General features: G+C 38.2%; 1 protein-coding gene across 1 annotated transcript; it reads left to right on the top strand.

Moving 5' to 3' along the window:
- Positions 1–6,464: 6,464 nt before the first annotated feature.
- On the top strand, positions 6,465–20,816 carry LOC306763904 (neuroplastin-like; the record flags this gene model as incomplete). Its single annotated transcript, XM_079250863.1, has 8 exons — positions 6,465–6,555; positions 12,362–12,709; positions 13,839–14,007; positions 14,120–14,214; positions 15,033–15,166; positions 16,962–17,235; positions 18,862–18,883; positions 20,756–20,816. The coding sequence occupies 8 exons, from the start codon at positions 6,465–6,467 to the stop codon at positions 20,814–20,816; spliced, it is 1,194 nt and encodes a 397-aa protein (XP_079106989.1).
- Positions 20,817–21,531: the final 715 nt, after the last annotated feature.

The raw sequence follows: 21,531 nt of genomic DNA, 5'->3' as shown, positions 1-21,531 counted from the left end.
CAAAAATGTAAACTGTGAGTAGATTTTCATTAGATCTTCAAATATCAGGTATATATATCCAGACCCCAAAGTTTATGCATTTAATAAATAATTGTATAACTTTCAAATTAAAGTTAAGACAAATAAAATTTGCTGTATAAAAAGAATTTGCTCATGCTTGTTTTTACAACTTAAAATGAATACAAAATAGCCACACTCTGAAATTTGCCCTAACTGTAAAGCAGAACAAATAAAACACAATAAAAAATCTAGAGCCCTGACAGTCATATGCTATACTGTACACTGATGAAGCTTTGTTCTGAGTTTGTGCTACCATTAGATAATAAAGGTTGCCTTTGATGTGTAACAAACTTTAAGCTCTTAATTATGTGATTGCGTTTTCCTCTTTCCCTGTCAAGATTTGGTGTCTCATATTTCTGCTTTATTCATTTCCTCTTTTGGCCTGTCGTCTTAGCTTCAGTCCTGTTCAATTAAAAGGCAATTAAAGTTAGATGTGCCAACCCCATTTATTTGATATATAAATAGACTTAAAAAACAAGAGCCCCTTAAAATCATTCTAATTTATGATGATTTCTGCTCTGATTAGTCGAGCTCTGCTGACTGTTCAGCTTTCCACACCATGTTTGTTGAACTCCAGTCAAAAGTTTGACTGACTTTTCCGTTAAATATAAAAGGAAGGCGTGTCCATACATTTGACTTCGTAACCTTTTTTCATTATTTAATTGGAATAATGCTAATTTAATAAACAATGTGCCCTGTTACAAAGAAATAGATCTGGAGTTTTCTAGAAGATACCCTGACCAAACAACACAAACTAAAACTATGTTAGATCAGTCACTCTGCAGCCCGTCACCCTCTTCTTCCCTTGTGGTTTGCCCTGCACAGGAAGGTGAGCAGGAATGCACTTTGAACTTCACCATCTTTTAGTAGTTTATGTCACAATCAGCCTTGCTTCTTCCAGCATTGCTGCTTGCCACACCCCTAATCAGTTCACTGCTCTCACCTGCCTCTGCCACCTGTTCACAATCCCCATCAGTTCAGCCTGCGCATATATGCAGCCTCCACCATTCACTCACTGCCAGATTGTCATTGTCATGCCTGACCTTCCAGCACTCCGACCGCAATTGCCTGCCCGTTACCGACCTGATCTGTCCCCGACTTCTGCTTCCTGCCTTGCCCTTGGAGCCTGCTCCCCAGTGGTTACTGGGTTTCTGTCCTGGAGGACCCCCAACCGTGAGTTGTGGATCTTCACTCACCTTGCTGTGCTGGGTGTCCACTCTGTCGGCCCAGAGGAAAGTTACTCTGCCCTGCTCTGATCTACTCATTGGGAACCAGAGTTCAACTCCAGCACCGAACCTCACCAAGTGGCTGAAATAAAAACTGTTAATCTGCCCAGATCTCTTGTGCTGCTTTTGGGTCCTTTCTCCGATCATTTCAAGTTTACATAAATTGTTATTAATTTTATGTTCATAACAGAGAACAAAGAGATGAAGATAAAAAAAAAAAACCTGATGAGAAGATTCCAACAGCACAACACACATGATGTGAGGTAAACGAAAGGATCATATGTTTGAAGTTGAAGCCTCAGCTGAGACTGGAGTGAATATCACCCGGCTCACTTCTGGCGCTAGCAAGCATCAAAAGTCAATAGCTACATGAACAAATATTGATTCTGTAAATACTTTAACAAAACACTGTATGAATTTGCACTTCATTTAGCTAGTTAAGCTAATGATTGACTACAAACGTGTTTATTACTTTGCTTACTTTACATCCAGCCAATTTATTAATTATCATAATATGGTAACATTGTAACACAGTTGTACAAATCATACACTATATACAAAATATTGCATCAACTCATTATGATTTGTGACATAACATAATGCAGCATGTTTGTTTTCATGTGGACGGCATTGTGGTTAGCAACTCACAGTAAGATGTTTCCTGTTTCAAACTTCAGCTGAAGCCTTCACGAGTGACTTTTGTGTAGTTTTGCACACACTACAGTCCACAAAAACATAGCAGATTTTCTTCTTTCACTGAAATTCTGAAGACAAGATAAGCCAGAATCAGGAAACATCATCATGGGCATTGCGTTAACTTTAATTGGAATGGATAAAAATTGTTGATTAAAAACAAATGACTGTTCAAAGTGGGCTTATAATGCAGAAATGATGGAAAATTTCACAGGACAAACAGACAAAGAATGTTACAAAAGCAACCCAGAAGTTTTTGAAGGGAAGGAAAGAAATATTTCATCCTTCTGGAGCCCACAACCTGTTCTTAATCCAGCTGACCTTGTTTCTTCTTGAAGATGTAACTAAAGACAAGAGATCAACATATAATTATCAACTTAAAACAGCTGCAGTGAACACCTGACTCAGCATCACAAAGGCAGACTAGAATTCTTCTGGTCCTAACTGGCTCCAGATTTCAAGTAGAGATGCCAAACCTTTAAAAATTGAAATTTATTTATTTTAGATTTTGTGGCTCAAGTGGCCTTTCTGAGCAGTCAGTGGACAAGAAATGAGGTCAGAGAGAGAGAGGGAGACATGCAGATCAGAATAGCATCAATTTAATCTGAAAGTCTCAACTTTAACTGTAACTTCTGTATATTTTTAAATATCAGTAATTTGATTAAAATCTGTCCTAACAGGGCCACCTTTGTTCCCTATAACTCTAAAATATCCTGTTTTCAATGACTCAAAGAAGAGACTGGTACATGAATATTAGCCTCAAAAGGTGGAAAGATAAAAATGCATGTTTGGTCCAGCAGTTTTTGTATAGAGAGAAGAGAACTCCCTCACATGAAGCTTTTACTCCGAATAAAGTTTGTTTTCATAAGTACATACGGAGTTAATCAGATGAAACAAATGTGATGTTGTTGTTTCGTTTAACTGGCTTAATTGCAAGTGTTCATTTGACACTAGATGGCAATACAAGTATTCATATTCAACTGCACATAAAGATAAGTCAAGTCAAAAAACGTTTAAAAACTACATATATTGACCAGAATGCTGTACAACTAAAATAGAACAAATAGAAAGCAAAATTAGAAATAAAAAAGGGGGACTAAATAACACACAGATATAAAAGACGATAAAGACAAGCATGAAACAGCTAAAAAAAAAAAAAAAAAGAAAGAAAGAAAGAAAAATGCTACAAGCATTAAAATGCAATTTGATTGAACATTGATTATGACTTTGAAAAATATTATCAAGCCAAACACATTTTGGTGGCAAATTCCTACTTAATGTAGCAAAGCTACGCTGGAAATATTTCACATTCAGATATTGGAGTTGATCATTCCTGACGTTTTAACAGAAACAGCCATTTAATCTTAAAGTTTTTAATGTGATTGATTTATATCATCTATAAATCAATCAAATTACACAGCCAATATAAGGCATCCAAGCCTTATGAGAAAAAAAAGACAATATTTTCATTTTGAATGAATGAATGAATGAATGAATAGGTATAAACTCACATAAACTGAAAATGTCATTATTGTTGTTATTACATTGTGAAATGCCATTTAATCTATGCAGATGCATGCTAATATTACAGTTAAAGCAAATTCAGTGTTTTCTACTATATTCCTTTAAGAGCTGCAGTGCTGCACGTGTTAGCAGCATCCGTGCTGCAACACACCTGACTCATCAATGGGTAATTAGCAGTTTGATATCAAGCTCTGCACACGTCTACTAATTAAATGTAATGCGCGTCAGATGTGTTGCAGCTGGGAAACCTGTGCAGGAGACATGTTCATTGCACATTACTCAAGTGCATCTTTTGAATAACTCTAGCTTTTCTTTGAAAATGTTCATGATGCATATGACATTTTACCAGCACTATAGTTTTCGTATTTTCTGGGTTACCGTTAGGTTAAGCCTTGCCTTTTGGTTAATTGGTATACTGTTTTGATAGAACAACCTAAACCGACAAATATGCCTATAAACATGAACTTCCAGTTTGCTATTCTCATCAGGTATGCAAAACTGATCAAACACTGGTCCACTGGATTTCCCCATGGCCGGAAAGGGCAACGCTTCGGTCGCAAGTTCAGAATGTCCCATCTCTTATAGGGATGAAGACGACTTAGAGGCCATTTATTTATTTTATTTCATTTATTTATTTAATTTATTTAATTTATTTTCATTTATTTATTTCATTTAGTCTTACTGCAAAACCTTGGAGTGTTGGCCAGGTTGGCAAGGGACTCTTATCTTCACCTGCTTCGGAATTGGATGTGTGCAAATGCACTGCAGCTAATCTTGACATACAGTGGTCCAAAATTTGAGCTGAGGTTCTGAAAATATATATTTTTTTCAAGTGTGGAAGAATGGATTGAAGAGATACTTCTACGCTGAAGATGTTTTGAAACAGAAGCAGACACAGATCATAAAGGATTCCTTTCAGAGGAAAGAAAACTAATGTAAGGAATGTAGTTTATTAGTTTACCTGTATTTTTATGTTTGGATTTTGATCTGCTATGTTTGCATTCAAAATTTAGTTGCTCTGTGTGTTTTAATTTATTTATAACAATGGGGTTAAATATTGAATATAGGGAATTACAGAAATTACAAATATTTTTCTATTGCTGAAGCTGTGTAGGTCTACAGCCTGACAAGGCAGCAATTGCACTTTGATAAGCAAAATTTTATACATACATCAAAAAGGCCTCCATTCTTAAAACAATTCATTGACACATCATGTTCTACGCATTATCATCTTGAAGGAGATCACTGTAATAAAAGTTGAAATGTCTATCAGTGGGTTTTATTGATTTTATTTGTGTCCTTTCTGTGTAAAGTGACAGGAACTCAGACAGAGACAGCAGGAGGCTCTCTACAGTAGGCCGAAGGTCACTGGATCCTTTCACCAGAGGAGTCAAAGCTGAGTAAAGTAGCGATGTAGAGAGAAGTGATTGTAGGTATACTGGATAACTGACGGTCCCTAACTATCCGCCGGTGGTGAAGACCGCTGCGGTGAAATTTGCTGTCACAACCCCACGACAAAGCAGCTTAGGGTCGGCAATTCATTACGAGGAGACTGGGTGTTCAAATATAGATGGAAGGTATGAAGTTAAGAAGACCGTTGCATCGTGCATCTTAACCCCACGACGAGGTGGCTTCGGGTCGGGAGACTGGGTGTCCGAATATCTGTTGAATATCAAACATCAAACTAACTTTACCTCGGTATGAAAAACACCTACAGGCTACTGTTATTTATTTATTTTATTTCTTAAAAAATCGGGATTTTGTGACTCAAAAATGACTCCAAACATCCTCAAATTTCGTGATATAGAGGTAAAGTTTGTGCACCTCTACACGAGGAGATAATTTCAAAAGGCCCCCATTTCCAGATGCAAATAACGCCGCTTGCAGGCTGACACCACGCATGTGCATGTGTACATCTGACGTAGATTCACTAGTTTCAGACTTTTAGAGCTTTCTGACAAACGTGGCTACAGTGGGACTGATTTATGGCTTTTTGAGGGGTGTAAAAATAACACCGAACCTATTCTTTACCCACTGATCCTCATCTGGCGACAGAGAGCAGACTGGAATCGGTCCAGCAGCAATACAGCGGCACTTCTGGCAGCTGCCACAACCTGCCGCCAGCCAGAGCCTGCCGGGGCAGCTGTCACAGCGCAACACGCTGACGCTTCGGACTGATACGGTTCAGAACCACCTTGTTCCTCCACCACCTTGTTGTCAGCTGAGGGGATTCTGGAGGAGGACAAGTCTTCCACCTCAAAGACGGTTCTGTGGTGTATACGTGCTTAGTTAATCTGCATCTTTCCATATATACAGTGGCGGCTGAGCTGCTGCTTCTCATTCAACAGTTTCTGTTTGTGGAGTCTCTAATCGCTACCCCCTGATCTCGCACCTCGCCTTCTGTCATTTCTGTCATTTTTCAAAATTTGGCGGTGGATGGAGTTGTAAAAAAAAGAAGAAAAAGGGAAAGAACTGGAAGTGTATACATAAATCTTAAGATGCATGCCTACTTTCTAAATTCTGGAGTGTAACTAGAAATGAACGAATTACAAAAACAGTATCCATTTTGTCCATTATGTACATATAATTGCTTCTGCTCCACTTTGTGATAGGACGTTCTGTTAGCCTATGATGTCCCGGACTGTCTCTGCGCTCCTCCAAGATCTCGCGGGACTTAAGATCTAATGGTTGGCTGGGGAAAAAAATAGGTGATTCCCTCGCCGCACCGGGCTGACAGCAGAGCTGCCCAGGTAGCCAGCAGTACCGCTGCGGGCTCCCGCTAGTCTATCTGGCGACACTTCCCCTTCGCTGCTTGACGTGACAGGAGTGTGTGTGTGTGTGTGTGTGTGTGTGTGCGGAGCCTCGGCGAATCCATCCTGCATCATCATCACCATCATCATATCCCGCTCAGGTCACCTTAGCGCTTCCCTACCGGCATTTTTTCATCCACCGTCTCCGAAGATGATACTTGGCAAACGAAGAGCTGCAGTCATGTCCTTTTCGATGGCGATTTTTGGAACACTGATGCTGCAATCAGTTTCCTCTCAAAACGGTAGGAAACGGGGTTCCTTTCAGAAAATGCATGATGGAATCCGCACATCATGGCGAAAAAAGGGTGTTAATAGTGGGATAGATGTCTGCACTGGTTAATTTAGAAGCATTTTAATGAAGACTTGTGTTATGATGAACGTTGCTGTAGCGTTTCTCTCCTACAGAAGAGCAAGATAATCCCCAAACGTTACTCTAAGAGAGACACACAGGAACCTAACAGGCGAACGGAGCTGGATTTGGTTTCCCTGGCGTTTGCAACGAAGAGCCAATAAATGATTAATAGGCTCCAATCTGTTTTCCGTAGCCTGAAATGGGCCACACGGAGGCCCGAGCGATGTCCCTAAAACGTCCTTTGAAGTGTGGAGCTGAATACTGAGTCGAAACATGAGCGTTTGCAATCAGCAAGGACAAGTTCCGCTCATTAGGTTGGTGAATAGGTAAAGGTGCACAGAGAAAAGGTGCTGCGGAAGGTTATAACCCACTCTGAGCTCGCATACACTCTCACATACATGCACACATGCTGTCACGCATTGGTCTGCCCAGACATGTGAGGGTATGGCTCAGGAATTCTCCATTTAGTAGACGTCAAAGTCCCCTGCAAGCTGAGATTACTCTGCACCAGTTCAGGTTGTTGCAGTGCTCAACATGTAGGCCTGTGTAATTAGATGTAGGACTTCAGGAGTGTGGCTCTGTAAATAGCATCAGTCCATTTTGCTGCATGCTTCTATTTTTAGAGCGGAGATGCTGCACTGGGAACCATGGCTTTAATGTCCTTTTGCAACAGCGAATCTGTTAACTCTTCACTGAGATGTAGTGCACTACAGAATGGCATTGATCTCCCAGCACTGTTCTGCTTGTCTAAATGACCCTTTGCTCATAAATCTCATCCCCACCAAACAGATTAGGGCAGCGTAACCCTCTCTTAGCTGAGTATCTGTTGCTTTAAGTGTACAGTGTAGCTTGTATCCGTTTACAAGCATTGTGTGAGAGTGAGTGAGAAGCTTTGGCCTTCCCTGGGGTGAACCATGTGTGGGTCTGCATTACACATCTCCTATACTGCTCACCCACTCCTAACTTCTCCTCTCCAGTTCGAAGAAATGGGTTATAAAGCACAAGCTTAAAAAAAATCAGCTTTATCATCACACAGTAATTTTTTTTTATTTCTCTGATATATTTGCCCAGTCGAATTACGCAGGGAACCAGTGCAGAGGCAATTTGCATAATGGTTGTTCATACATCAAGCTGTTCGAATGAAGGTTTCCTATGGATGTGTGGTGCATCTAAAGTAGGATGGCTTATTAACAAGTTAACAAGTTCATTCAGATCATGCTTTTATTTCTGCCAGTGACTCATATAATATTGTGTAATGACAAAAAAAGGGCTGTGAAGTTGTAAAAAGTGGTCAGATTGTTCTGCTTTCATTCAGTTAAGACTGGTGGGGTCCTGACCTGAGCATTTTTCACTTAACTATTGTGATTAGTGGTGTGGAGTTGATGGTACTTTGATTTTCAGTGTAGACAGACAATAATTATTCTCCTTTTGAATTTGTTAGAAGACAAAAAATAAACACGACTGAACAATAAACAGAAAAAAAGACATGTTTGGTTTGGCTTTTCTGACACTATAATCAAACTTTTCAACATAGGCTTGATTCAGTGAATCTTATAAAAACCAGAGGCTTGAATTGAGGTCTTACATGAGCTGAACCACAATTAATAATGGACCGAGCTGATCATTTTGATTTTTTGCCTTTTTGAAATAATGAGCATCAGGTTATTTATATCTACATATATGTAGACATACACACACACACACACACACACACACACACACACACACACACATATATATATGTGTGTATATATATATATATATATATATATATATATATATATATATATATATATATATATATATATATACGTGTGTGTGTGTGTGTGTGTGTGTGTGTGTGTAGATAGATAGATAGATTGAAGTGAAATTCTTGGGAACTTTCTGTGTGGAGGAACTCTTAGCCAATATTAACCATGAATATATGAGTTTATGGTTATAGATCAACTGTTTGAGCTGTAATTAGAGTTTGTGATTTATTTAACATCAAAGACAGTTTCTTGCTTTTGGGGACATCTTTGAAGCTTAGAGGCTTCAGAAGCTCACTGGATTTAAAACCTAAAACTCCTGGAACATCAATTCATCACACGAATAGTTTTTAATCGTCTAAATTTTCAAGTTTAGAATCACTGCTTGTTGCAGTTGTGGAGGAAATAGTTGGTTATAGCAATAGCAAGTAAAGCATTAGTGAAGAAGTCTCCAGTATAACAATAGTCTGATTGGGTTCTGATATGTAGCTGGTTGATCAGGGACTGTATGTGACCAAAAAGCAGTTCTGCATTTCTGGTATACAGGCTAAAAGAAACTTCTCTTTGACACATCATTTACAGGAAAACACAGCGCAAAATAAAACCTTTAAGATGTGGTTATCAGATCAGGTCATCAGTTTTTGCCTTTTAAAGCTTTGTGAATCTCAATATGTTGAAACGTTAATAGAGTCTAGATACACATAAATGTATGTAACGTAAACCATATTTGTGCTTTCCCCGATAAAATAATACCTCGGTTATAATTTTAGCTGTTCTCAGAATTATTGACATTTGATAAGCTCCAACTGTCATATCTTAGAAAAAGCTGAGAAAATATTTGCAAGAGCGCACATTTGTGACTCTGGTTTGATAATTCAACGAGAAATTAATATAGTTTAATGCTAAATGTGACTCCAACTTTCTATCAAAGTGGAATGATATGGTGTAAAGTGTTGTTTTATTCTCCATTTCGCAATTCAGTCACTGTATTGATCCTCATGGCCACTGACACCAGAATATGATTCAAAGGACTCAGATAACTTTTTAGAATATCAATCAATCAATCAATCAATCAATCAATCAATCAATCAATCAATCAATCAATCAATCAATCAATCAAATTGAACTTATATTGCTTTTCATACCACACAGAGGGTTTTGCACAATTACAGCAATGATTACATATACAATTAAAATAATTTAAAAATCAAATTAAGAACTGCAGAACTGCAAAGTAAATCTTTTACATATAAGTTTTCATCTTAACCAAATTAAATCACACACCTAATCATTCATTGTCTTTCAAACACTCATACAGATAAAAAAAAAACCCTCCCTATCCCCTCTAACCCACCCATCCTATGTTATAGACAATCTCCAGTCAGTAATATCAGGTTTGATGCTGGTGTGAGGAAGCGAGATGAGAGCTTGCCTCCCAAGGGTTGGCTACCACAGGAACCATCCAAACCACGGCCAGGCAGGGTTCCATGCCACAACCATTAGGATGCAGTGCAGGAACCCTCCAACCAATCAGACAACGGTTATCACCGGAGCAGACCAAGCCGACGTAGCGCCCGGTGTGGAATATCCCAATGAGAATTGATCTGTTTGAGCCACATATGCAGTTGGCACAGGTGGAACATGAAATCCCCGTGGTGTGGGGATGGAAGTGGGCCAGAAATCATTACCTTCTTCCCTGTCTCTGATAAAATGTCTATCAGGTATGAAAAGTCCTTTAAAATTTCTGACTCAGGTTTTTTAAGCCATAGGAGCCAATGCGGAAATGAGCTATAACCTACTTCCATCAGCTAATTTCAAAGATGTTTTGTAGCTCAAACTCCAATTTTTCTGTTCCAGCTTGTGTAAGTTCCACTATGTCACAAAAAAGGTAGAAAATAATGCAGTTTTTCAGCCATGTTCACCTTTATAACACAAATACTTGATGGAAAATATAACTATGAATTGATGTTAAGAAGACAAATTGAAAGCTTTTTTTTTTTTAAAATTTGTATAAAGAGTATGTCATTATTACATATTTATTAGGAATTGTGATAAGAAAATGGAGATGAATATGCAAAGTGTTGCTTAACAGCAGTGATCAGTAAATTTAGCTATAAAGAGGAACATTAGAAAAAATGTTCTATTTTCATGTTTGTAACAAGGCAATCTTCTGGGAGGACTAAATTTTCAACATAATATTTGGTACATTTTAATGGGCTGAATTTGTGGAGAAATGGAAAATCCAGGCTTTCATTGTCTAAAATTTGATGAATTTGTGTGTAATGACAGTGTGCCCTCCTCCTTGCCTGTTATATGTGACATGGTCAGTGTTACTACACTAGCTCAGAAGTGGAAGCCTAATTATGACCATGGCAGGATTGCTTTGGAATTTTATTTGCTTTTTCAGGTCTTATGCTGATGTAAAATTAATATAATTTGGTTTGTGGACCAAACCAATAACCTTATGTCATCAGCATGTACAACATATCAGGTATTGTAAGTGACACACTTATTGCTAATTGCTTGAAGTCGTAGGACTACAATCAGACGCACGAGATGCACGTAGGCACAGGCCAAAACTGAAAGGAAGTCAGCGTGATCTGAGCAACATCATTTGGACACATACAATACAATGACGTTTGGGGATGAGTTGCCGGCTCAGCACTGTTAACACATTTATTGAATTTGAGGTGGCAGTGTCTGTCTCTCAGCACTTTCCAGCTGAGAGCTGAGGTTTTGGTTTTCAGTCCCGGTCATATTACCGTATCTTCCAGTGGATGCAGGAATGTTGTTGTGCTGTATGAGCTGGCCTTGAGGGAACTAGCTGGAGGCTCCACAGCAGCGCTTTATGACGTCAGCATGAATAAAAAAAAAAAAAAGTGATTGTCTGTCTCATGATGGTCTACCTGATCTGGTTGGCTATTTCTTCATCTTCTTGCTTTGTTGCCGTAGAGTGCTTCTATGGAAACGGAGGGGGTCTATCACCACGCGCCCACACTCTCCCCAGAGCCCCAGAGCTGCACAGCTTGTATAAATCTTCTCTTAGTCTCAAGCTCTCCATGGTGCCTATAGAACATGCGATGACTACGGACCCTTGTCCTCCCCTTCCTCCTCTTCCTCGTCTCCCTCACAGAGCTGCCATGATCAATTGTTTCACATTTATTGCTTTAACTTCCGAGAGGGTTACAATCAACTCCACACTAGCCTAGTATGCGTCCTCATCATGTCATGATTCTTTAGATGAGCCTTTCGAAGCATTAGAACTGTTTTTTCATTAAACAGATAAGATGCGCTGCAAATGACAAGGTCACAAGTATGACTTTTTTTTCATGTGAGCGCTGTGCAAGCCAGGCGCACATTTATATGATGTCATTAATTAGACAAATCAAGAGAGAGCAGCCTTGCAGGGACGTCCCAGCAGAATTAAATGAAAGCTTCCCAGGAATAGCAGCAATAATGGCTTAGATAGATCTGAGGTTATCTCTCCTTTTCTTAGAAAAAAAAATGATACATTCTTGGCCCTTCAGTTTGATTTGACTTTTTTTGTGTTTACTGATGTGTAAAAAACATGATTTCATGTGGTTTTGTCTTGAGTCTTGCTGATTACTCAATAAACAACAAACAGAATCACTTTGATTGTGTCAATTGTCCAGATTACTAAAGCAGTGATTGACTGCTTGAGAAAATTATAGGTATTTATAGGCCATGACCTTGAATGACAAAAAAAAGAGTCACAATCAAAGGTTTATGTGTCAGTATTTATTTTGTTTTGATTGTCCTGTTTTTTTATGTGTTCATTTTTTTAATCTTATTTTACTTAAAGTTATTTTCCTTTCTTGTTTGACACCTTTTAATTTAACCTTTTATTTTCTTGCTTCTCCATCCTACTCCTTTTTCTTTCTTTGACCGCCCTGTGGACATGCTGCCCTTCTAAACAACTACCAACAGCCGGCTTTGTGAAGTCACCTCTGTCTGAGACTAAGCTCACAGGCGATACCTTTGAGCTGTACTGTGACGTAGTAGGTAACCCCACCCCAGAAATCCAGTGGTGGTACTCGGAGATCAACAGAGCAGACTCTTTCAGGCAACTGTGGGACGGTGCCCGTAAACGACGGGTGTCAATCAACACAGCGTATGGCGTCAACTCAGTAAGCGTGCTGGGGGTTTCCCATCTCACGCTGGATGATGCTGGGACGTATGAGTGCAGAGCCAGCAATGACCCGCGACGTAACGACCTCCATCAAAATCCAGCCACCACCTGGATCCGTGCTCAGGCCACTGTAACTGTGCTGCAAAGTGAGTGGTCAGTGTAGAGAAACCCACCCCCAGATCCTGTGTGACTCAGCCTCCCTGAAACCTCTCCAGTGGATCGCTAGCTTCCTCCATAGCTTCCATCCTCCCCTACAGACCTGGAAAACGAAGAAAAAACACCATCATCTCATCGTCAATGATACTTTTTTTTTTTTTTTTCCCCGGGCAGAGTTGAGTAGATTCTTTTGTTGTTTCTACTCTTCCCTTAGTTCAGTAGATCCTTCAAAACTACAACCTGTAGAGGCTTATTTTTCTTAATTTCCTCTGTTAATCTTTTCCCTTTTTCATGTTTAGTCAAGTAATTTACCACAATGCCATTATTTCTATTGTTTCTGTTTCGTACCTTTTTATATTGTGAAGAAAGTCACACAATATTTATTGTCACCAGATTATTATATTTCAGAGAGGAGCATTTGAACTGAGACATGGCTTTTCACTTCGTATTATTTTCTTTTAAAAAAGGAAACTTGATACTTAAAGTGAAGAAGTTCATTGGCGTGCTCATGTGCAAAGGGACAAGAGGCAGCTTATTAGATTAAAACAGAACAAAGACTTTATCTTGAAGATTGTGCTTAAAGTTAAATGTACTGGCTCATTTCCACAGGTTGAGTTTCAGTCACTTACTGCTGGATGCAGATTTTGGTAATTTCCTTCAGCTTTAAGCCTTGACCTAAAATCTGAATCAGTTATAGTAGGGTTAGTTTCAAATTAAACCTTTTAAGTTAACTTTTTCTTTCTTTGCTTTTGCTATATTTCTGTGATTTTGGTGATGCAACTGTGTTTGTTTCAGAGTTTATTCAAAGCAGAGCTATAATCCTGAAGTGCATTAATTTAAGCTGCAGATTGTTTCCCAAAAAACTTTTTTTTATTTCCCTTTGAAACATTTTAAATCTATCCGAGACAGAAAATGAATGAACCTTTACTTTAGGGAGTAGGGATGACCATTATAATTCCTCCAGCTGTGCAGCTGTATTCCTGTGTTATATTGTGTTTGGAGGCTGCAGTGCCTCACTCGTTCCTTAGTGTTGTGTTGTTTACATTTTCCAGAACAGTCTCACCCACAAATGCTAGCAGGCATTCCTTGTGTTGTTACTGAGGTATTTCTCTGTTACAGAGCCATCAATCTCTGCCTCTGAACACACCACGCTTAATGGGGATGCCGACAGTCTCACACTGCAGTGCAACCTGACCAGCGCCTACAGTGACCACCAGGAAAGCTACTGGATGAAGAACGGGGAAATAATTCCAGACACCAATAGCCCAGACAAGAACACTGAGTACAAGTATGGAACTAAAGCATGCAGCTTTTGCGTGTGTGTGTGTGTGTGAGAGCGCTGTAACAGTGCATTGCAGCCTAGTGCATGATAACGTGAGCTGTGTTTTTCTGTTTTGCAGACTGAACAGACCAAGAAAAGAGGATGCCGGAATATATATGTGTGTCTACACCTTCGAGATGGCTCCTTCAGCCAATGCCACCATTGAAGTGAAATGTAGGTGTTGATTTATGAGCTGCTGGCAGCTTTGCCATTTCAAGGCCATATTAGATTTGTCACCAATAAAATTGGCCTTGAGCATTTGCAGCCCTGTTGTGCGAGGACCTGTGATTTCAAACAGCTCTGCTGGCCGCTCAGGGGCAGCCCGCGCCCTTGACACCTCCATCCAGCCAATGCTCGGCTCAGTGGCAGCAGATGGTGTCTTGTTTGTCTGATGGCAGGGGATTATGTCTCAACGGTAAAATCCGGTCAGCCTTTTCTGCTGTCACACATGCATCGCTATGGAAGCAAATTGGATTTTGAGGCAGTTTACTTATTATTTGATGGGGCATTTCTATGCATCCAGACAGAAAAAAAAAAGACTTAAGCCAAGCAGTTTTATAATACGCAGATTTTGCAGATTAATAAAAGCTTGATGTTACATTTAATCACATGCTCCTGACAGACTGGATAAAGTGTAAGGAAATATTTGATGTTTCATTTGATTAGAAAGCTTCCTATGCTTGTTCTCTCAATTTTAAATGACTTAAAAATAATAAGTGGATACTTGAAAATGAATAAGGCGATGCATGTCTTTAGGTTCTTTTGTAAAAGGAAACATTTTCTGCTCCTATTTCTTGAATGTGCTGGGTAAATAGATTATTAGAAAGGATTTTTGTGGTCTGATCAGTTTTCACAGTTAAAAGATATTAATAAAATAAAGTCAATGATTAGATTATGACTATGATTTTTACAATTAAAATGAAAAGACAAAGCAACAAATTATCATAGAATTTTAAAAATTAATTCTATAAATGTATCTTTTCTTGTTTCAGCTGCTCCTTTAATCACAGGCCACAAGCGAAGTGAGAATAGGAATGAGGGCCAGCGTGCTTTGCTCTACTGTAAGTCTGTGGGCTACCCTCACCCCGTATGGACCTGGTACAAGTTGGACAACAGTGCTTCTAAGGTATGTAAAGAATATGAGTGAAGGTTTTGTGGTAATGACTTGATACATTACATACATACATACATACATTACATACATACATTACATACATACATGACATACATACATGACATACATACATGACATACATACATTACATACATACATGACATACATACATGACATACATACATTACATACATACATTACATACATACATGACATACATACATTACATACATACATTACATACATTACATACATACATTGATACACAGTTGCATTAGTATTGTTACATGTGATTTTATGACATATTATTTGAATATCCTGACATGTGCTAATAGATAAAAGTATTGGGGCTGAATTGTGGATAATGTATAAAAGTTACATAGTAATATTACAGAATTCTACAATCTCCGAAATTAAATGGACTTACTTATGTTGCACGTTTTTAGTAATCTTGACTTGATATAGTCACAAGTGCATTAGTTTCATTACATGTGATTTTATGACATATAATTTAAATATCCTGACATGTCCTAATAGATACAAGTATTGGGGCTGAATTATGGATAATGTATAAAGGTTACATTGTAATATTACAGAATTCTACAATCTCTGAAATATATGTTAAATGGACTTACTTACGTTGCACTTTTTTAGTAATCTTGACCACTCAAAGCCCTTTACACTACATGTCACATTGATGGACACAATACATGCATACAGCATTTCTGCATTTGATATACTTTTCACTATCACACATTCCTACCCGCCACATCAGGAGGCTCAGTGGGGTTCAGTGTCTTGCCTAAGAATGCTTTGGCATGCAAGACTGCTCTTCCGCCAAAGCTACAGCCCTTACACTTTCCTGGGTAATATATAAATATATACATTTTTTATAATAATAATTTTTTTTAAACCAAAAATCGAGTGACAAAACAGTCCAGTGCCAAAAAAGAGTCTTAATAGTAAAATAATGTAAGAATAATGTTAAACTGAAAAGATTCTTGGGATTTCATCATTTGTAGTACATCCACTCATCATTTGCTGTGTGTGTTTTATCTTGTGGAAGGTGACCCGTTTGATTTGAGGTAATAAGCAGGCTCCATTCTGGACAGGTCACCAATGCTAGACACAGCAAATACATGGAGAACAGCCAGTTAACTTAACATGTATATCCTCAAGAGCTGCAATTCACATGCAGGTGACTGTGTGGTTCATTGCACCTGAGTCTCACCTTCTACAATCCATAATGTCATTAAAAGATTTGGAGAATCCAGGGAAGTATGTGCTCACTGGAAAACCATATTATGTGGCTTTCAGACACACTGAAATAGAAATTGTTGCCTGCGATATGAGAACATCCAAAAACCTTCATTTGTCGCTGCAAATGCAAATGCAAATGTAGCACTACCTCCCTAAGCAGGACAGAACACCGAAGGTTATTAGGTCAAAATCCGCTTTGGCTTAAGCTGCCATTTGTTTAACGACTGTGGTGTAATGCTGTGTGTTCTTAGGGATTCTTTGGAATTCAGTGTTCAGATTGAGATACCGTACCTGACAATGTTCAAAAAGAAACTTCCTTCTTGACCTCAATATTACTTTCACAGTCAGTTCTTTATGTTGACAACTATGCAGAGTTATTCACGATAATGTAAAAGTGAGAAGGATAAAAAAAAAAAGGTCATCCAATGGCGTGCGTTACTGTGTCATGAAGTATTCTACATTTCCAAATGCTGGATATTTAACATTGATATAAATAGGGTATGGATATGAAGGAAACCTGTGAAAACAGCAGTTTTCCCTTCGACAGGATATTGATAACTCATCTGGGCGCTTCATCGTGAGCAGCAGGGACAACTACACCGAGCTCCACATTGTCAACCTGGACATTAGCATGGATCCAGGCGAGTACGTGTGTAACGCCACCAACATGATCGGCACCCACACCGAGAAGTCTGTGCTGCGGGTTCGCAGCCAGTTGGCCCCCTTGTGGCCTCTTCTAGGAGTTTTGGCTGAGATTATCATCCTGGTCATCATCATTGTTGTGTATGAGAAACGTAAGAAGCCAGAAGATTTACAAGACGGTGAGTTGTGATGTTAAGTGTTTTTTTGTTACATAAATACATCAATATTTTCAGGGTGTTTGGGGAGGACTTTGTTTTAGTTCTTCACTTTGATCTCAAATGATTAAACATGGGATTTCTGTCCATATTATTTTGGGCAATGAATCCAACAGTGGCCTATTTTTTTCTTTTGCTATGAGTTTTTTTTTAAGTCTTGTGGTGTAGACACAACTGGAGTCAGTCAGTGCTATGTTGTGCCGACATTCAATAATTCAGTCTGGCTGGGCTTGACCCAACAGGCAGACACTGTTGCAAGAAGGCTGCACCTTGTCAGAACAATTTCATTCATTTAATATTAATGAGAAATATGATACTGCAGTCGTGGACATTTTAAATTATTAATGGCTTTCCAGGGAACTTGTGGTGTTCCTAAGCTTCTTCCAGCTTAACCAAGAGATCCATCATTTAACTATTCAGCTGGAGTAATACTACCTTGTGATTTTTTTCCATACTAAGGAGTTTAGTTTTGAGAGTCTAGATACATCATAAATTATGCATTAGTGGTATTTGAGTGACCTTTTCCTCTCAAACAGAATTTTGATGTTGCCACATGGTGATAAGTTGCATCATGTTGTGAATGAGTAAAAAGCTCCAAACTGTCAGTAATCACTGTACAGGGCTATATTGTCATTATGGATCAGCAGAGAAGTTCTCACAGCTTTTCGGCAGGAAGATGAAATAGTTGCAGACTCTGAGATACAAAGATTAAATTGAATTTTTCTTTAAAAAAAATGCATTTCTATTTAAATGAATTAAATGAGCTTGAGTTGTTGCTTATTTTGAGATTGTTGTAATATCTCCAATCCTCCCCTTTTTCCAAATCGCATTACCTAAACCATGTTTGTGGTAAGTGTGAGACTTTGCATGCTGCCTGAATTTCAATCAGCATTAAGCCTTGTCTTCCTCCAGTTCACAGCTCAGTAATAGCCCCTGTTTAGCGTCTTCTTCATTGTAGCATAAGTGCAGACCAGAACTTTATGTTTTACTTTGTGATATGACAAACTCCATATCTTTGCACCATCGCAACAGTGAGACGGCATGCACGTCACTGTAATGAAGTGAAAATATTTTGTGTTTCTCAATCATTTCTTCTGTTTCTGTTTCACACGGCTTTCATTGACTTGTTACCTGCAGTAGAGGGCTGATTCTGATGGAGCTGCTTCTCACTAATCTCTCTAAGTTAACAGATGTTATTTGTGAGCGCTGCTTGTCTGCGCGCGACGACAGAGTTTTTTCCAATTTCAATTCTGCTTGTGTGCAATTGTTCTCACTCATGCATTTAAATGTGCTGTTAAACCTTTTGTTTATGAAACGAGATGGCTTTTCTTCAGCATGATGTGTTCAGTGTGTGTGTGTGTGTGTGTGTGTGTGTGTGTGTGTGTGTTTTTAAGCCTCATCTAGGCTGCATTTTCATTCCATGATGCAGTCTGCAAAAACAGTCCAGATGAACCATAGAAAACCTCCAATCCAACTTCACTAAATGCTACAAACTAAACACTTGTTACTTCATCATCTTGTGTTTTCTTGTGATTATCTTATTTGATCTTTTCTGGTCCTCATTTCCCTCATATTTCCTTGTTGCCACAGATGATGACTTAGCTGGACCAGTGTAAGTCCAAACATTCCTCCTCACTGCCTTGTCACTGTTTAGCTTGGTAGAGTTTTGTGTGTTTTGTTGTGATTGTGTGTAGAGCCTAGATCACAGACATTTAACAATATTTATTTAGTTTTAAAATCTGAATATAATGTTGTCCATATAAAAATATAGGTACTAAACATATAAAAGCTGGAAGATGCAGTTAAATTATATACAGCAGGGGCACTGATTCATAATAAGCTTTTAGCATATTGTTATTTGGCCTTCAACCTTCTGATTAGTGGATGAGCTGCTCTACCTCAGCGCTCTGAGCTTTACTTCGGTCACCTGCTGTGCCACCTTAGTCAGCAGAAATTCCTCTCATCTAGATGAGACCTGAAGTGATCTCCAATGTTTTTGCAAAACTTCTCCCTGGTAGGTGTTCCTGTGCAGAACAACAAAACAAAACAAAAAAAGAACAAAGTTTCATTACAAAGTACAAAAAAATTGTCAAACAGTCTATCAGTTATTTAACTGGTTATTTATGCATTATTGATACATTAATATGGAGAAATTTTATATATATTTGGCCAACAGTGATAGTGAATTAGTCTGAAGTGCTTCAGGTAAATAACAAAAAAGGAAAAGTATGGCTTCCCTTTGATAATACTTTTTTTTATTTTTTTTATCAAATATTGTTGGAAGGTGTGATTTATCACTTTTACAACAAAGTATAACTTGTAAGAATAATGCTTTTATGGAATGAACGACGTAACTAAATATAGGTAGAGGGTCACCAAAAATGTGCAAAAATCACCTGCAGCATTCTCCTGTTTGTATTTATTCTTGGACTGAGTTAACTTGTGGATTTGATGGTTGCAATTAAACACAGTAACAATGAAGAAATTAGAATATACTGTTCATGTTAACAGCTTATTCATTTTACATATTCAGATTCTTAAGTAGCGTGTGGAGAATCCACTCTGTCGTCTTTTTCTGTGGGATTGCATTCCACAGTAAATGATTCCACAGTTCTATCCTCTCCACCCCCACATCCTTGACGTACTCAGTGATGATCCTGGCTCTGTAGCTGTGAGTGTTTTGCCATCCTAGAAGATGGAGTTAGGTCCTATTTTCCAACTATATTGGACCACTACTAGCTCCATAATTGTATTTCAATATGTCTCTTTATTCATTTGAACCAAACAATCAGGTGCCTACCATACATTTATGAATGATACACCCCTGGCATCACTTTAGTCTGAAAACATGAGTGAATACCAACAAAAGAATTTCTTTCAGTAGATTTTGGTACATATTTGGGGGCACCATCTACATGTTTTTAGTTTTGTTGTTCATTCTATAGAAGCACAATCTTCAGAAATTATAACTCATTGTGAAGGTAACTACTTAGGACTTCTAATTATCTATAACTTAACCTAATTTTTACAAATTAAGCTGTTGTTTACAGTAAGTCTGTGTACTGTAGGACACAGCTGTTGCTCAGGATGTTATATCCTTGGTTAAAAAAAGTAAAAAAAAAAAAGGACAACCCTAAATTTTTTTTTAAAAAAGGTTGAATTAATGTAATGTCATGCAACAAGATATTTAATCTTAAACAGCCTCAGGAATAAGGCACAGCAAAAATAAAACCCAGGTGGGGATACTTTTCCCTGTTTCACCTCAGGTGACGCCTAAATTTTCCATCTATTTATAATCTGAAGAAACAAGAGGATCAAACATTTGCAGCTTCAATATATGACAAATGACTATGATTTAATAGTTATTTGGCTTTCATTTTATTTTCCTGTCCAGAAACCAACTAGCAATATGAATGCAGTGTTTCAGCGCTGATAAAGCAAAGTTAAGATGGGAACTAATTGTGTCATTCATTTTCTGCTGAAGGAAAACTAATTCAACCAACAATCACAAGGACAAGAATCTCCGTCAGAGGAACACAAACTGAGCAGGCTGTCTGCTGAGTAAGTATTCATCTTGATGGTGAATGTGTGTTACAGACCTGTGAACACTTAACACAACACATGAGAATACCACATGAAATCTCTTTTCAAGCTAAATCAATATCCTGTCAGTGTGTTAATGAGGACATTTTTCTGTATTTGCAGGTCTCATTATACATGTATTGACCATATGAAGGTAAACAACAGGGGACTCCATTACCAGTTGTTAATTGGATGTATCTGCCATTAAAATTGTGGTTGTGGGGGATTTAAATGAGGCATGCCTTATGATTTATTTGTGTGAGGATGTGAGTCAAGGAGGTACTTAAACCATTATGGAGTTGTTAACATTATATCCATTGTTGCTGCATGCAGTTGTTGACGTTTTTGATTTTGTTCTTCTTCTTATCAACTAATTTCAGATTTTTACTACTTCTAAAGTAATGCATGCAAGATGTTGACCTTCTGTTTGATACAGAAATGGCTTTTTTTTTCCCTATGAGAGTGACTTCATGTAGAAAATCTGTACTGTGAAAAACAAAACTCAGCAATTTAAAAGAGAAGATCATCACAATCTGGTATGACAGATGTGTACAGTTTTATCATTCTGCTGCGTACCATTCATTTTATTAGACAGTATATATATCACATTTAAGGGCTTTGCAGTGTCCCTCTAAATTTGGTTAAGGTTTACTTTACTGTATGTATGTACTGTATGTA

This window comes from Telmatherina bonti (assembly GCF_933228915.1).
Source record: "Telmatherina bonti genome assembly, chromosome: 2".
Classification (NCBI taxonomy): Eukaryota; Metazoa; Chordata; class Actinopteri; order Atheriniformes; family Telmatherinidae; genus Telmatherina; species Telmatherina bonti.
The sequence above is the reverse complement of the archived record's forward strand: the minus strand, read 5'-3'. Positions and strand labels throughout refer to the sequence as shown.